The sequence below is a fragment of the Protomyctophum parallelum genome (genome assembly GCF_964188405.1).
Source record: "Protomyctophum parallelum genome assembly, chromosome: 14".
NCBI classification, from domain to species: domain Eukaryota; kingdom Metazoa; phylum Chordata; class Actinopteri; order Myctophiformes; family Myctophidae; genus Protomyctophum; species Protomyctophum parallelum.
The window spans coordinates 28631477-28649069 of NC_139709.1; the positions used below are offsets into that span (position 1 = coordinate 28631477).

A 17593-nucleotide genomic window follows, 5' to 3' on the forward strand; every position below is an offset into this window, starting at 1 on the left:
GGGGGTACGCAACATGCACATCAAACTTGGAGGTCTGTGGGAACAAGGCAGAGAATCACTGGTTTTGCAAATGTTGGTGTCCCTGCACCAAGCTCTCCCGCAGTGACTGTGATTGACTGTCCATTTTGTAGGTCGGTTGGCTGTGAAGGTGCTGAGGAAGGACTCTCTGGCCATCAAGCTGAGCAACCGTCCGTCCAAGAGAGATTTGGAGGAGAAGAACATCCTGCCCATGCAGACGGACGAGGAGAGGCTGGAGTCCAGGCAGCAGATAGGCACCAAACTCACACGGTGAGTGGGACGCATTTTCTCTCTCTCTCTCTCTCTCTCTCTCTCACACACACACACACACACACACACACACACACACACACACACACACACACACACACACACACACACACACACACATTGTTCATTTATCGGAAATGGTTGATCTACAAGCTCACAATGTTTCACGGATGTGTTAAAGAGGAATTCCGGACTAGCCGTTTTTGAATTCTGATGTAATCTGTACCACTTGTGTAACCAGTGCAACAATTGAGGCTTTTACTGTGCACCCGCTTGCACGTAATCTTTATTAAAAAATGTAGTTTTCTTGTAAGCCAATTGAATGTTACACTGCAGCCAACTGCTGCGCTGTAGTTTTGGAACAAGTGCTGCGCTCAAAGCCAAACAAGACCTGTTTTTGAACGGCGGTTTGATAATGGGCTGATGTTCCAGCTGACAGCACTGACTCTGATTGTGTCGGGCCAAAAGCAACTGCACTCGTCAACTTCTCACTGTCTGATAGCACTTTTACGTCATTTAAATGTTCCCCTTCCGTGTCCGATAACGATAAGCCCTCCATCTCGTTAAAGAGAGCCTCTGAAGATGGGAGCTGACCTAATTTCGGCGACGCATCATCTCTCTCTCTCCCTCCCACTCTTGCACACACTCTGAATCTTTCTCTCTCCCTCCCACTCTCTTTCTCTGTGTCTCTCTCTCTCTCTCTCTCTCTCTCTCTCTCTCTCTCTCTCGCTCTGTCTCTCTGTGTGTGTGTGTCTCTCTCTCTCTCTCCCCCTCCCACTGGCTGCCTTCCTCCCTCGCTCACTGAGTCACCACAGTTGATGTATGTGTGTGCCAAATTATCACCACTCGACTCCTCCACAAAACCGTTGCATATTTGCTTGTCCATACTGAGACACACACACACACACACACACACACAGTACAGTACAGTTATTGTACGTCACAAACAATTCAACAGTGCTTACACACGGACACAGAAAAAATCAACACATGCTTTCTGACAGTTTGTGAATTCAGTGGATCACATACTGTGCCTGTGGATCATATTTCTTCATCCACACTTTCCGCTTTCCTCGGTGCGTTCTCACCCTATGAGAGGAAAGATGAGCTAGGGACTCGGGAGGAGAGGACATGATGTGTAGAACCCATAGTGGGGCTATGGAGCGATATGGGTAAAATCACTATTTTAAAGATTTTTTTTGGGGCATTTTTTGCCTTTATTGATAAGGTACAATAATTAGACAGGCAAAGGCCGTCGGGCTCGGAAGTCGAACCCGTGGCACGGTAACCGTCCGGGCCAAATGTCACTATTTTTGACCAAATACTTCTATCCGTATTGTGATTATTTATTTATGCGAATATAGCATCTACAAGCTCACATGTTTTTTCACATTTCTGTTTTCTTTTGTATACAATAACCATTAAGTGATTTAAAACTTTACATTTAAAAAACAACACTTCGGATGACATCCAGACTCGTGCGATTTTGGATATCGTAATATGAGTCCTATAACCACAGCCCAGCCCTACCCCATAACTAATCCCATCAGCAGAAATAAATGGAAGGATAATGCGAATGGAGGCACGGGAAATGTGGTTGCTAGGAAGGGGAAGCGAGAGTGTCATTGGCACGCTAGCCTCTGTTCCCCCCACTGCGTCTGAAACGAGCTGTGTTCCCAGAAGGCCCGCCCGCCTGCCCGTCCGTCCGCCTGCCTGGCTGGCTGTCGTATTCCCAAAAAAGCCCTGCCCCACTCTCCTTTCTCCAGTGTCATCACCACCAGACACGTTCATTATTCACAATTTTGTACTATTTGTCCACCAGCACAGTCCTTGGTGTTCAGCCAATCAAAGCTGATCACGATAAATAAATCCTGCTGTAGGACGTTCTGACCTGTCCTCTTGTCCTTGTTGTCCCCCATGGGGAAACGCATGGAAATGTAACGTATTTACCATCCATCAAATGTTTTTTTTTATCATATTGGCCTTTTCATAAAAGCTTGTAATTCCTTGCATAATGCCATTATGGCCTGGGTCCTGTGACCTCGTACACACAGACTGCCGCTTTGTTGCATAATGAAGATGACAACCATGATTCGTATGGAGATTAAATTGGTGGAAATTGTTAATAGCCCATTTTGGGCGGGAGCCCCTTTTGGTTTTAGCATTATGTTATGCTTTAGCTATTGAAAAATAGCAGATCTACAAGCTCATAGCTGATCACGAGCTTGTAGGTCTGCTATTTTCAGAAAACTGTCAGGATGTAGAAGACATTTTTTTAATCTGATCTCAGGTCAAAATGGGTTAGGCAGGGGCAGTCGGTGTGTGTGCGTGGGTGTGTGCGTGTGTGCGTGCATGCATGCATGCACAGGGATGGACAGACATTGATCAGATGTTGTACAGCCTGTTTTGGGAAGCGAAGGACTCCCATGCAGTCCCCTCCCTCCCCATCTTGTTTCTCTCCTGAGTGGGTGCACTCGAGCAGGAAAAGGCATGATGGGAGCAAGGGCGAGACAAGCAACTCTTTATTCTGATTTATACTGTGGCGCGTGCTGATCTACAAGCTCACCGTATATTTTCTGAATTGGGGTGTGTGTGTGTGTGTGTCAGTGACACAGCAGTTAAAAACGTAATGGGTTAAGAAGATGAGTGTTAATTTGCGCAAAACACAACCAAATCAATGTTCTCAGGTTGGCACTAGTCACAAAATTATATATATATATTTTTTCTTTTTTACAGGCAATAAAAAGTAATGTCCAGTTTACATGAACATAACATATTTGTTTCCTTTGGGACTAACTGTCTATTTACATCGAACTGAAAATATGTCAGCCTGGCGCGAAATGTCAGTTTTGCTGACGGGCAGTCAGTCAAACTGTCTGTTGGATAACAGGTCTAGGATGGATGGTGTTATGCTAAAGAGAAGTGTCATTACAGGAAATGACTTTAACCGGCAAAGAAAAACGCTTAGGAAGATAAACCAGCCTAGCTTCCTCTGAAGTGCATGTGACCACAGAGGCAGCGACTCTGTGGATTATTTATGACCGTTTTCAAACTATTTATGACTGTTTAAACTATGCTAGCTGAGGGTTTCTGTTGGACGATGGCAATTGGCAGTGACATCACCATTGTACAGTAGGTTGATATTTATTGAAGTGACTTCTACTACCTGGCCCGGCTGACAGGGACCTGTTCTCTGAGGGGAACATTTTTCTATTTATTATTTGTTTTGTTTATCCATCATTTTTAGTGATGCAGCAAAGGGTTCAGCCGACCGGGAATTGAACTGGGGACTTTTGAGCCCAGTGGTATGCGCCCTAACAACTCTGCTATCGGGTCACCCCTATCTTTTTTTTTAAAATGTTTTCATCTGTTCTGGGGTAGTTATATTTGTCTAGCCTTGCTGATGGTGCATTATTGTCGTACAAGGCTGTGCTGACCATGGCTGTATGTCTGCTGACCATGATGGGTCTGCGATGTGTGTGTGCTGACCATGAGTGTGTTTTTCTGCAGGCGGTTGAGTCAGAGGCCCACGGCTGAAGAGCTGGAACAGCGGAACATCCTGAAACGTGAGTCGTTTGCTTTTCGTAGCTAAAGCCGCATCATTATGCTGCCAATGTCAATTTTCACGTGATCATAATGAATCGACCAGGTTTCTCTCCTTTTTTATTTATTTACAACCTCCTTTTTTGTGTTCAGTGCCTTGCTCAAGGGCACTTCAAATATTTGAGGCAGGCGAACAGCAGGGAAGCCCCCTGAAGAATCATATCCAAGCTTCTCAACCCAATCACAGTCAGTTCTGTAGCATGGAACTCTCTTCAGATTTTTGAGCGGTGCTAGTCGCTCCCAACAGTGACTTTGTGTGTGTGTGTGTGGGTCTGTCTGAGCATGACCTACACAGTATAGTGAGTAGGACTCAAGGAGGGGTCTTTACTAGCCTCCTGTTTAAGTCAACAACTGTGCTCCTGATTGGGACACACACACAGGCCAGGGAGGAGGGCTTTCACAATCTTGAGTGGGGGTGTCTTCTCTCACCAGTTACAGTACGAATTACGTATAGTTGCACCGCTCGGTTCACACGGGTGTGATTTTTAGTAAGCAGTTCCTCCTGTTTGATAGGCAGTGTCACTCCAGAGTGACATCCACACACACACGGTTAAACAAAAAGGTGGCTTCATTTTAACTTTTGCACTCGGTTACATTTACACTGGGGATGGTGCTACACGGGATTCTGTAGCTAGCTATATATTTAGCACAGACATTAGTGCATTCATTGTGACTGCTGAAGGCCTTGTTATTTGGGCCAGTGTCCTGGTCTTCCAGTAAGTTTTACTTTTTAACTCCACTCTAAGCTTGGGTTTTTTTTCCTTCTTCCTGGTAATTGGTTTGGAATCCACCCAGTACTAGGATCCTCTAGTGAAATGTAAGCATTTTGCCTGAGAAAGATCACGTTATTTGACCACAGCAAACTACGGAGTTGGATCACAGCAAACAGGGAGTTTGTCTGTCTAGATAAGTGATGTTAAAGCAAATTTGTCATTTTATTTTGGAGAACAAAATGTTATTTTTGTCCAATCTGTCTAACTTATATAGTCATACAATTGGGGTAGTTATATTTGTTTTCTCCGCTCTTCTATTGAGACAACCTTTTAGCTAAGTGGTAAACATCCAGCACTTGCACAGCAGACCAGGGTTCAAATCCGGGGTAGGTTACATAGTGCAGCTTTAACAATCATACAAGAAAAGGAAGTTTCGAAATAATTTAAGGCTTGTTCTAAAAGCAAGATGCAGAATCACATAACTGCATGTCTTCTTGTGCCATTTAAAAAGCTTTCAGACAGTTTGTTAAATTAATTATCTGGCTTCATTACAACTTACATGTTCATCTACATCTTAAAATATGAGTTGCAAACATGTCTTTGATCTTGCTGTAATGGGAGAATTGCTTTCCTTAATCCTTTTACATTGTCTACAGTGATATGCATAGATCTCTTGAATAATGCATACAAATCAGCATATATCTTGAATAATGCATACAAATCACGTGATGATGTGCTCAGTTTATTTGCGCGCTAACATTGATAATTGGCCTTTGGAGCTTGGCTTAGTGGTTCATTGTATCCATATGGATGTGTGAGTTTTGCTGTGATTATTGGTCTATTGTCATGGGGACGGATAACGAGATAGATGTATTGCATTTTAATCGATCATATTATGCAGATTAAGTTTATTATTCTTTCAAATATATTTTTATTGATTTTCGAAATTAAGATGACGTTTTTTAATTCTTGCCAGCCTTTAATGTTTTCCCAAGCAGCCACTAAGCTCATGTGCTGCATGCCGTACAACACCGTGCAAAGCTAGACATGTGTGTGTTTTTCTGCAGCACGCAATGAGCTGGAGGAGCTGGAGGAGAAGAGGGAGCTTAAACGAAGACTGTCGCGAAAGGTAAAGCCCCCAAAAATAGCTTGACAAAATTCCACAGCATCACAGGATCTGCACAGGTGAACCGCAGGCCAGCTCTCCGGGATTTTACAATGTGTTGTTTGGGTCACACATACTAGTGTTCACCTGGCAAACACGAACTCGGAGCAAATGAGTCATCTGAGATGAGAAGTGAAATCAGCGGCAGTCCTACTGTTTCAGCTCTTACATCTCCGCAGGGGGGGGGGGGGGGGGGGGTCATGTCCTCTGTGCCCTTGACTGTTCAGTGGGGTTGTGGCCAGGACTTCACCGCCCCATCTGGAGGTGTTGCGCATGTTCCTATCACCCTCAGTAAGCATGGTAGCACTTTGCACACACCTGAAGGCCATTGTGCCAGGAATTAGTTTGACCTTTTATTCCTCCTTAAGCTGGCAGCAAGTTCTCAGGGGATGAAATTGTCTATACTCTTTTGAAATTGTCTATATGGCTGCTCTGCTCGTGAGTGTTGTGGTTTGGACAGCGGGATCTTCTCCACTGTGTTTTCAATCAAACCCCTCCAAACGTGCTTTGACATTTGTCTGAGATTTTCGCCATTTCTGCCTACAGACGTGTGCTCTCCATTAATTAATTGCCATCTGGTTTCTGTTTGTAGTCCTTCGGCGGGATTACAGAGGCTTATGCCGCCTAACCTGATTACAGAAATAAAACAAATGAACGTAAATCACAGTGGATTTTCACATTGGTCTTTCTGCGGTGAGGTCTTTCAGCTCGTTAGGAAATGTTGGAGGTGCGAGAACTGCCAAAAAGGACGTAAGACATGTGGCCGAAATACAGTGGGTGCCCCTCACTTTACGTGTGTGACACAAACGAGTCCATTCAATTGCTTTCCAGACAGGGAGGGAGAGAGAGAGAGAGAGAGAGAGCGCGCGCGCGTGCATTCCATTAATAGTTTTCCGTTGTATCCTACTCACGGCCCTCTCGGAGACAGTCCACGTCCAAATCCAAGTTGATGTTCAATGCCTCCGTTGTTGCAAATTCCAAGCCATATTGTAGTATAGGCTAATCCGCAGTGAAATGATCATCCCCTGGGCTTGTCATCCCACTGTAATTGATCCACACAGTGTCTTTAGTCTTTTGAGTTTAACTAATAATGTGGCTTTTCGATCGAATTTTATCCAGTTCTTGATCAGGGGTTGTAGTCTCGTGCCTTGCTTTTAGGCTACAATTAATCGTGGAGATCCAAGAAGTTGCATCTATCACTAATAGGGATGCGTAAATGTGTCCAAAATGAAAATCGTGAAATGAAATTCAATATTAACGATTAGTCGTTTGAACCCTACAAATACAAAATTCTTCCCTCCTAAGCCAAAAAAGTTTGGGAACCCCTGATGTAGATGATCAACAATGATTTTAACTCTTGAGAGTTAATGAGGGTCCATTTGGTTACTAACTCCATCTTTTGGATGAGGACCACCTGGAACCCCCTCAAGGACTACTGGTGGTCCCTGGACCAGTGTTGAGCAAATTGATCACCATTAGCAACCCCAGCCTATAGACCTGATTAGGTTAATTCCCAACACCTGCTAAATCCTCCAAACATGTATCTTGATTGGAATCAATCTCCACTCACACTCAGTCACTCACACTCCTCTCAGTCATGCAGCTACACAGACACATCCCAGGCACACTTTGGTAGGCCTATAGTCCTGTCCTGTTTGGATGACTATTGCCTTTCCAACAGATTTTCATTAAAGAAAAACGATTATCGATTAATCGGACCCATCCCTAATCACTAATATATTTTGCAGGGTCACATGATCAACCAAGCACAGTCAGCTGGTGTCACTCAATGACATGACAGCAGATGCGGAGACCACCAAACGATCAAATGACCAAATAGGGTATGAGCGACCGAACGGAACCATATTCAGCACTAGGTAATATGCCTACAAGTTCACTTTAGCTCAGTCAGGGGAGTGAATGATGAGACAGTTCATCTTTTTTCCTGTTTGTAATTGTGTATGAGAGAACATGAAATGATAGATAGCTTACAGGGAGTGTCCTACACATTCAAAGATAAAGTTGACATGCATACAGACACATCATGGGTGTAGCTGTGCATAATTGATCAAATAAGCAAGACCATTGAGCACAAGATAAGATGAGTCCAGGAGGAGAGGGAGTGCCAGACTCGCACACAGTAACTCACCCCACAATAACGCATCTGCCCGCCCCGCCGTTCAACCCGTGGGACCTGACCTGAGTAGCCGACATGAGTACTGTATACGAGTATCAATTTAGACTGCAAATGGGATGGCCTGGCTGTTGTCTGTCTGTTGTAATGATTTGATTGTGTCGTTTTCAGCTAAGCCAGAGGCCCACCGTAGAGGAGTTGAGACAGGCCAAGATCCTCATCCAGTTCAGTGACTACGTGGACGTGTCCGAGTCTGAGGACTACGACCGACGGGCAGACAAGCCCTGGACCCGGCTCACCGCAGCCGACAAGGCCAGTACCACCAGTGGGACCCCAGAATATATTCACTTCATCATTTAGATTTAGTTGATTTCGTTGACTAAATTAAACTAAATTATAACTAGATAAAAACTAAGCAATGCTGACTAAAAACTAAATATAAATTAAATATATTGACAGTTTTGTCAACAAATAAAAGGTAGAAGCGTTGTGAGCTTGTAGATCGGCTATTTTCTGCATGTGACCCTACAATGCAATCAAGGAATTTTAGTCTAACTAAATCAACTGTAGATTTAGTCAACTAAAATCGTAACGATATAAACTAGACTAACGCTGAAACATTTCAATTCACTAAAATGTGACTAAAACTAAATCCAAGATTTGCTGTCAAAATCAACACTACAAAACACTTTACTAGTGTATCGTTGCCGTCGAGCACAAACCTTGTATCTCCATATCTCAGCTCTGTGGGTTCCCGCGAATGAATGCCCTGCTTCGTCATAGTATAAGATTGTCGCACAAAAGTAGTGAAAATAGCGGATCAAGCTTGTAGATCAGCTATTTGCACTATTTTTAAATGTTTTTAAAATAACAAAGGGAATGATTTTAAACATTCATGCTTTCCTGTCGGGTTCCTCACAGACCCTTGTTGCTGTTCTGAGGGACACGAACATCATGTACTACTAGTTTCTAACCATGTAGTAGTGAATGAATTCCATGGGGTATAGCCTACTGTCAAGATTATTCTTGGCTTGTTGTTAGTTGGTTCTTCACGTAGAATTATCCATCCCTACCCCCACTGTAGCTGATACCAAAATAGCAGCAATATTCTTCAGAATCAAGACATTCATAATCATAATGCAGAAGAATGGTCGTTGGGGGATTAGTTGCCCATTTATGGCATTTCCTCCTCAACCACGTTGTGTAAAGACCCCCGCCCCCCCCATTCCTCCAAGCAGTTATGTTGCTCACTATCCAATGATAATTAATTTATAATTATATAGCCCATTTCCAGACATAGTCACAAAGTGCTTTACAGAGCAGGGTAAAAGAAAGCAACATAATAAAAAGACAGAATAGCAGAATAGAATAGCAGGCCCAAAATGTAGACTAATAACATACACACATAATCAACGAGACAAACTTTGCAAGAGGAATTTAAGAAAAGGCAACGGTCCATGCTCTTAATGACTGACTCTTAATGAGCTCAAACACAGTCTCTGCTGTACACGTGACGTGCAGCCCAGAACATCACACCTGGGGACTGAAAACACGGAGAATCGGCAAAGGCTTACGCAACAGTCCTTTCGCCGCCCTTATATAAGGCCGTAATTGGACAGACAGTGCCCCAGGACCCTCTCCAACCTCGGTACAGCTCTGCTGACGTTGGCTCTGTTCCTACACTAGTCACATTTTGCCTGTGTATCATCTTAAGGCCGGCCTGGGTATCGGTTGTTTTCCGCTGGGGCAAGGCCTGGCTTTGTGACCGGGGCCTGCGATGTCCCCTTGAGTCATACGAAATTACAAATTGAATTGACGCAACCGGATAGATGCGGTTTGCACATGACATCACACAGACTTCAGGCTGTTAAAGAGACCTGAGCCACTGATTTGATAATTGGACGTTTGACTCTGTCTGCAAGGCATGAAATCAATCAATAACGTAATACTAATCAGATCTTCACTAAGTTCCAAGGTCATTTTCTAATCATCTGGGTGTGGGGATTAGAAATGAGTAGTGCTTATCATACTGAAGTGAGGGGCGCTCTTATCATCATACATCACATTACGTTTATTTTTTGAGGGGCACTAGCCCCTCCTATACACAGCTTTGTGTGTTTGTACCACGGTATGTGATGATTTGATTGGCTGAGTACGGAATGTGATGAAGTATGATAAGAGCGCCCCTCACTTCACATGAGAGATTTTATTGGCTTCTGGGGCACATCCTCCTTTTTGTGTTAAACAGGAACTCGGTAGATTCTCCTGCTAGCAGTCTTGACGGATGACCCTGACTATAACGATGAAAATAAATCTGTATTTTCACTATTTTAAGCTATGAAGTCTTCTTGGAATCTGTCAAGATACTTCGTATTCCAAGTTCTGCCATCCTTTTCATGTCGCTCAAGAACGTAGGTGATCATATCAAGTTTAATTTGTACCTTAAGGTGAAAATGTAGTCAGTCATTTTGAAGCCATTATTAATTTAAACTACTAAATTGACCAGTAAATGCGTGGGGTACCTGGTGGTTCAGCTAGTTGGTGAACGGCTGATTTTTAACAATTTAGTATGGCATTTCTTCTTTGGCTTGGTATGTGCATGCAAAATGTCACGGCGTTCATTATTTGAGGCATTTTGTTCCAAACGAACCACTTTAGAAGTCAATCTTCGCCAATTAGGATGGAATATGAAAAATCTGACAGATATGTCTTAATCACATGGAGAGGCTGTTAGAGATCCATCTCAATTTTTCTGTTCCGTTTCTCTGCAGGCTGCTATACGGAAGGAACTCAATGATTTCAAGAGCAACGAGATGGAAGTGCACGAATCAAGCCGACATTTAACCAGGTACTGCTCACTCGCATGCATCTGTTGGCAGCCATTAAATCTGAATCTATGCTCCATAGTACAATGGTGGAAGAAAAGGCACACCCATTTTCAACCTTATCCTCATCAAATTGTTCCGCACTAAAGCTCATTATAAGATTTCTGTCTACTTTCTCTACGTCTCAGAGCTGGGCTGTGATCATTCAAAAACCTTCCTGGCAAAGGAATGGCTATATGAAAATGCAGGTTCGATATTGCATGCAGCAATGATGGCCAGGAATGTATGTACTGTAGATAAACTATTTTGACATGTCCAGAATAGGGTTCACGTGACATACGGCTGGCTTACTGTAAATCAGGGATGGGCAACATTGAAAATGGAGATGGCCACTATAGTTCCACTCCAGAGGGCCACATTGCATAATACTGTACTGTTGTAGCAAAAATAGCAGATCTACAAGCTCAAAACGCGTTGCACTCTTTGATGTGTTTTGAGCATGTAGATCTGCTATTTTTTATATTTTTGAATTGGAATCCTGAAAAGCAAAATGTTTGTTTAATTTCAAATGCATTTAGTTATAGGTTGCTTGCGTTAACTTTATGAACTTAAATGCAATTACATTGGACATTAAAAAGACTAGACAGCTACTAATATAGACTGAAGTAATTAAAGCGCTTCATGTTTGGAATTGTAACAGCTGATATAAATAATATGTCAATGTTCGGATATTAACCTGCGGGGCCACATTAAGTGAAGGTGGGGGCTGCATGTGGCCTCCAGTTGCCCATGTATGCTGTAAATGACAAAGTTATCTCTTGAGATGAAGTACTCGTACAGTACATGATTTCTGTCCCCATGTTTCTCCTTAAGGTTTCACAGACCGTAGTCGACCACCACTGTCTCTAGCAACGCCGGACTGTCACTCTCCTCCACTGAGAACATTGAGTGCTGGCAGGCACAATAAGGCCATGTCTTCTGAAAATGCCTTTTTTCAAGACCCACACAGCTGAGTCGGTAGTACTACGCCCCCAAGATACAGACTCCCCTCTACTTCACACAGTAGCAGCACACGACGGCTCGGACTGACTCCCACCAGTCCCTCTGTGGAGTCCATAAACCCCTCACGCTGTGAGTCTAGTCTGTACTCTGTACCCTGCAGATGGGACAGCGGAGAAGGTTTTGGGGTTTTGAATTTGGCATTCTCTGGTGTGTCATGGGCTACCAATGCCCCTCTTCCATAATATGCGTTCCCTCAGTGACGCCCGTGGACTTGATTTCGACTCCTGCTCTCAGTGGACAGTACTACTAACTGCTGGTTGAAGCCTTCCCTTTACATGTGTTGTCGTTGGAGGTCCTCCGACACCGTGGTCCCAGTGGAATATGGACGTCTCAGTGAGCGGGTGCAGGATCGGCTTTGATGAACTCACTGTCGGCTAGAGATGCAACTTTGCTGGTCTCCTCGTGGACTTTTAGAAATGGCTTACAGGGACACGTGAAAGGGAGGGATCCAACACTCAAATCATGTGCAATATTTTCTCTCTGCTCTTCTTAGATCACAGTGCCCCCTGGAGGTCCCTCTGTATCATGACAACGTAGTCCTAATTAGTCACAACTCTTTCTTGCTTTATTGTGCAATTTCCCCACTTGTACCGACCAATGTTGATCTAATTGCTAACTGTGAATTTGGGAGTTAGGGCGATGTCTGCGCTCTCTCCAAAAATGTACATTTTGTTTATACCTAGGTAGACAAGTTGACATTTAAAGAAAACTGAATATGTTCAATTTCATGTCAGGATTTAGACATTTTTAAAAATGCAACAAGATTTATTCTGCATACAATGTGTGCAACAATTTACTGAATTTATTTTATTGTGTCATTTGTTTTTAATTGTGGGACTTTGATTTTAAATAGTTAACTTATGTCTTCAGGGGATGTCACAGCTCCGTGTGGCTTAAATATAAAATTAATAGAAGATCTTAGAACCAAGAGCTGGGCTCATCATATTGATATTCACATGGTTCTTTTTATTTTTTCCATCTTGTTTTGCAGCTATATAGAGAATTACCTTTACTCAACCTGTACATTGTATTTGCATACTGTACATTTTTCAACCATACTTGTTTTTTTTTTAGCTTTTGAATAAGCAATACTCCTCCTGTTGGTAGAGAAAAAGGTACAAGTTACTTTAGTAACTTAGTTTACTCTGCTTGTACACTATTCTATTTCTCACTTCAGGGTTTTTAATTTTCTTTTATATTTAATAAATTATTTAGAACAATGGTCTTTCACTATATTCTGCCGAAGGGCAACGAGGCTGACGGGCCAACTCTGTATGAGGAAACGCAGTCATGCATTCTCACGTCTGTTGGAAGTCAGTCACAGGTTTTGGTGGATTCATGGAGATGTGAGATTTTTGTTAATTTAATCTTTTGCTTTGTTTTTTGTTAATTTAATCTTTTGCTTTGTTTGTCTTTTTATATGTCCATTGTTTTTGAGGACTCTTATGCATCCAGTATTGTACACTGTAATATCCGTGTTAATTTATCTCTTGGGTGTACAAATGTAACAAAATTAACCCTTCCGGGTCCATTTGGTTACATTTGTATACCAAGTGTTAAATGAACACTGAGGATTTAACAGTGTAAGAGCTCTTATCTTTTTTTTCCTTGACATTACTGCTCATGTACCTTGATCACTTATCCTAGACCAGTGCCCTTGTGCTTATAGGCTTTATACAGATCCAAATGATTTTAAATTATTTAACACAATATACATTTATTTTCTTGTCATTAGACAATTACAAAATGGAAAGGTTCTGTTTGTCTTGACTGAAAGGAACAATGTATCCTCCCCACAATTTGAAGGACTCCAGCAGCAGAGGCTAGAATAGATGACCCAGTATACACTGATAAGTGGGACACAAAAGGTTTATGCACTTATGGTTTATATATATATGAACAAACGGGGGTTTTGATGAGACTTGGAACAGAATAGGTTTCACAGATTGTCCCAGTTTTTGTTAGTTCTCAGTTTCACTGGGTTATCTAATCTGAGTCCTTGAAAGATGAGGGGCTCCGTGCTAGAACCTGCTCCCTTTGGATTCCAGCATCATGTCATGTTTGGGAATTTGACACACTGTTAACTCTCGAACATAACATAAATGCAATTATCCAATCTAGGCCCTAGAGCGACATTTAAAATCTGTTGACATCTGTTGTTTGAGCCAGTGAGCCAAGCATGAGGTTATCATTTCGCTGGAATCAAGCAAAGGAAAATTAATTTCAGCAATAACCCGTTTCCTTTGTTAATTGGGGGGTTGACTGAATTTTAAAGTGATGTTCTTTTTTTTAGAATGCCATGTAAACGATGCAACATGTCTATTAAATTCCATTTCTGAATGCATCTGTATTGTGTTAATAATAAAATCACTAAAGTGAGAAAAGGTGGAACTTAAAACTAAAAAAAACAAGTGTATCTGTTATCATACTTTGTTGTGCTAAAACAATGACTAATGTCAGCCTCAGAATATGGAATGTTTATATTTTCACCAGGAATAATTTCAGATTCAAAGATCAATATTTGCAAATCTCATATACACTTGGTAACACCACTATACCCCTACAATTGCCAATAACAATCGTAGCGGTGGGCTGGGAGTTTCCACACAGTAAAAGGTACGTTTTTCAGTCCAAAATCAAGCTGTTGAAGTGATCCTCAATGGCGTCCTCCTTTTTTTTTATTGGTGCTTTACCAATGTAGAATTAAGCCACAGTTGGTAGTGCTGTCGCCTCACAGCTAGAAGGTCCTGGGTTCAATTCCCACTGGGGGTGTGTTCTCTCCTCCGCTTCCCCATCAGTGCCCATACCCAAGGTGGGTTTGGCAAAAGGGCCCTTCTGTGTGGAGTTTGCTTGTTCTCCTAGGGTTGTTGTCCCCTAGGGTAGGTACCCTCACAAAAAAAGAAAACTTGCTGTAATCCTGGTCTCTAAACTGCCTCCCCCTGGCTAGTCGGGGGGCCTGATGGAGGGGAAAGGAACAGGTTGGAATAACGTGTTCCTTCCACGCGCTACGTCCAACTGGGGAAACATTGAAGGAAGAATGAGGTCAGTAGAGCCCTAATACATCCTACATTTTAAAATGTTGGGAAAATCACACCTGTGTGAACTGAGCGGTGCAACTATACATTTATGGTTATAGTTACTGTACTCTACTGTGCTCTGTACTGTATTGTAGTGTACTGTACAGGGGTCCCCGGAACATCCAGACCCCCAGGAACGCGCCATGGGCCCGGTTCCGGCAAGCCTCCCCGTGTCCAAAACGGTTGAGAACGTCCAGACCCCCAGGAAGGAACGCGGTTCTGGCGAGCCTCCGCGCGTCCAAAACGGTCGAGAAATGACCGAGTTACCGTGTAGGGGTCCCCGGGGGGTGCCCGGAACATCCAATGGCCCAGGGCTCGTACTGTATGTACTCTGTGCTGTACAGTGTACTCTACTGGCCACTTTAGGTGTTGCAGCTTTCTGTGCTCAGACATACATACTGTACATACATACAACATGGTAAGTATTATAGTATGTATACATACATGCATACATACTGTACATACATGCATACAGTACATAGACACACACAGACATTTGGGACATGCATAGCTCCGTAATGAAATAACGGAGCTAAATAAAATAACTGTTTACTGCACACCAACTGGCTGAAATGCTACTTTACAAGTAGTATTCACCTGCTACAACACATCAAAGCCCGATTTGTAATTTGTTTGACCGAGCATTTAAGCATATTAACGTCACATTGGTCAATAGACCTTCTTGGAATGGTTCCTCCTTTGCTGACTTTGTAGAAAATGTAATGGACGGTTGTAGTGACATTTGATCTATCCTGTGTGCCAAACTGAGTTACATTTAAAAATCGCAGGCCTTTTGTGGTGGGTTTCACTTCAATCATGTTCTGTAGAGATTAGAAACGTTATCAGGAGGAATCATTGTCACATCCTGTATGCTGAACCCTATGCTCCAAGGCAACGGTTTGTAACGGTATCTTTGATCTACCGGTAGATCGAGGGACACTTTGAAAAACCCAGACAAATTATGTAGATAGATTTGTATTAATATGAAATGTGTTTGACTTATTTTGTGCATTATTCTTACAAGTAGCCTATAATATGATTATTTCCACCCAGAAAAGATCCCTGCTCCAAGGGGGGTCATGAATCATGATGTGGTCTACAGCCCAAAACGAATCATTCCCACTGGCTTACATCACTGAAAGGTAACTTTAGCTGTGAAAACTGTGCAATGTACTGTAATGCATATAGGACCTACAGCATTATTGCAAAAAAAAAAGAAAACATTACAGAACATGTTTCACATTGTAACTCCACACATTAAGTTACGTGTTGATCTGTCTCTGTGGAAAGGCTTAGATATGACAAACCAATATAGCCTACTCTTAAATTATACATTTCAGGGCACAAAACTGCCATCAGAAGAGGACATTTTTACTCACTGGCCAAACTTTACACAGATGCCAAACAAGCCCATGACCTTCATCTCAATGTTTGACAGGCAGAGGAAAAAGTTACTCATCAGTGGGCGTTTTTGATATAATAGGACAATGTTCCCCAATAAAGTATAGTTTTATTGATATTTTTATATGTTATTTTATGGTTTATAATATTAGCCTACTAATGGACTTTAGTACTTATTTTCTGTACTGATGATATAAGGATGATGTCGTCTCGTCTGATTTTTTGTACTGTCAACTTTGGGTGTTTTTTCCTGCACTTTTCATTGGCCGTGGTTTGTTGTACACATAAATGACCTGCTGTCACATAACCCATGAGGAAGGCCTTGACAGAAACATGTTAGCATGTATTTAGCACAATAAAGTTTGAAAATACACACATGAGCGTCATGTCCTTTTTTATTGAGTTCTGCCTGTTCTCATTTTGGGAGTTTTATTGTATTAGTATTTCTTTAGGCAGAGCACTCGGTGGAATGATTGGAAACACTTGATTTCTCTCCTTTTCTTGTGAATTTTAACTTTTAGGTAAACCATGTGAATTTTGCTCAGAAGTAGTCCAACTTATATTTTGCTTGCAATCAGTGACATTGGTAATATTCAAAAGCCTCTGGCATGCCCAGAGCAAATCCTGTGTGTGACACACACACACACACACACACACACACACACACACACACACACACACACACACACACACACACACACACACACACACACACACACACACACACACACACACACACACACACACACACAAAGCACTGAAGCAGCATATAGTGGTATACTTCATAGAGCACAGTTATATTTCTAGGATCAAGGCAAGCCGTGTGTGTGTGTGTGTGTGTTCTGAGTATATAATGCAATATATTTCCACACAATAACTGCCAGTCAGGTGAATTGGGCACATAGCCCTAATGGTATACTAGTCTCATTGTGCCAATAGGGCAATTGAGATGAGATGAGATGAGATATACTTTATTAATCCCAGAGGGGAAATTGAAGTGTTACAACAGCATAATGTGACGCATAAAAGCTAAAACTACTGGACAGACAGAAGAACACAAAACAGACACAAATGGACATAATCACACAAGACCAGGACCACCAATGACCATATGCCATTTGGGGGGAGGCCGTTTTTATGCATTCGCATTGTATAGTCTGATAGCAGACTATACAATGATCCACATGAATCCCAAGCCGTGCATATCCACGAAGCCGTGCATATCCACGGCTTGTCAATTGACAACGGCTTGACACTTATCCTTAAAAAAGTTACTTCAGGTTCAGAATAGTGGTCGATACTGTAGGCCTATTATATGCATTAAA

General features: G+C 42.3%; 1 protein-coding gene across 1 annotated transcript in view; it reads left to right on the forward strand.

The window, feature by feature from the left end:
* The window catches only part of LOC310870418 (phosphatase and actin regulator 1), a 30415-nt gene extending 16316 nt beyond the window's left edge, over positions 1 to 14099 (forward strand). Inside the window, exons 7-12 of the mRNA XM_083781640.1 lie at positions 132 to 288; positions 3799 to 3854; positions 5672 to 5733; positions 8075 to 8215; positions 10675 to 10751; positions 11602 to 14099. Of these exons, the coding sequence (XP_083637766.1) occupies positions 132 to 288; positions 3799 to 3854; positions 5672 to 5733; positions 8075 to 8215; positions 10675 to 10751; positions 11602 to 11617 (509 nt within the window). The 3' untranslated portion in view covers positions 11618 to 14099. The remainder of the gene's footprint in view (positions 1 to 131; positions 289 to 3798; positions 3855 to 5671; positions 5734 to 8074; positions 8216 to 10674; positions 10752 to 11601) is intronic.
* The last annotated feature ends 3494 nt before the right edge of the window (positions 14100 to 17593 follow it).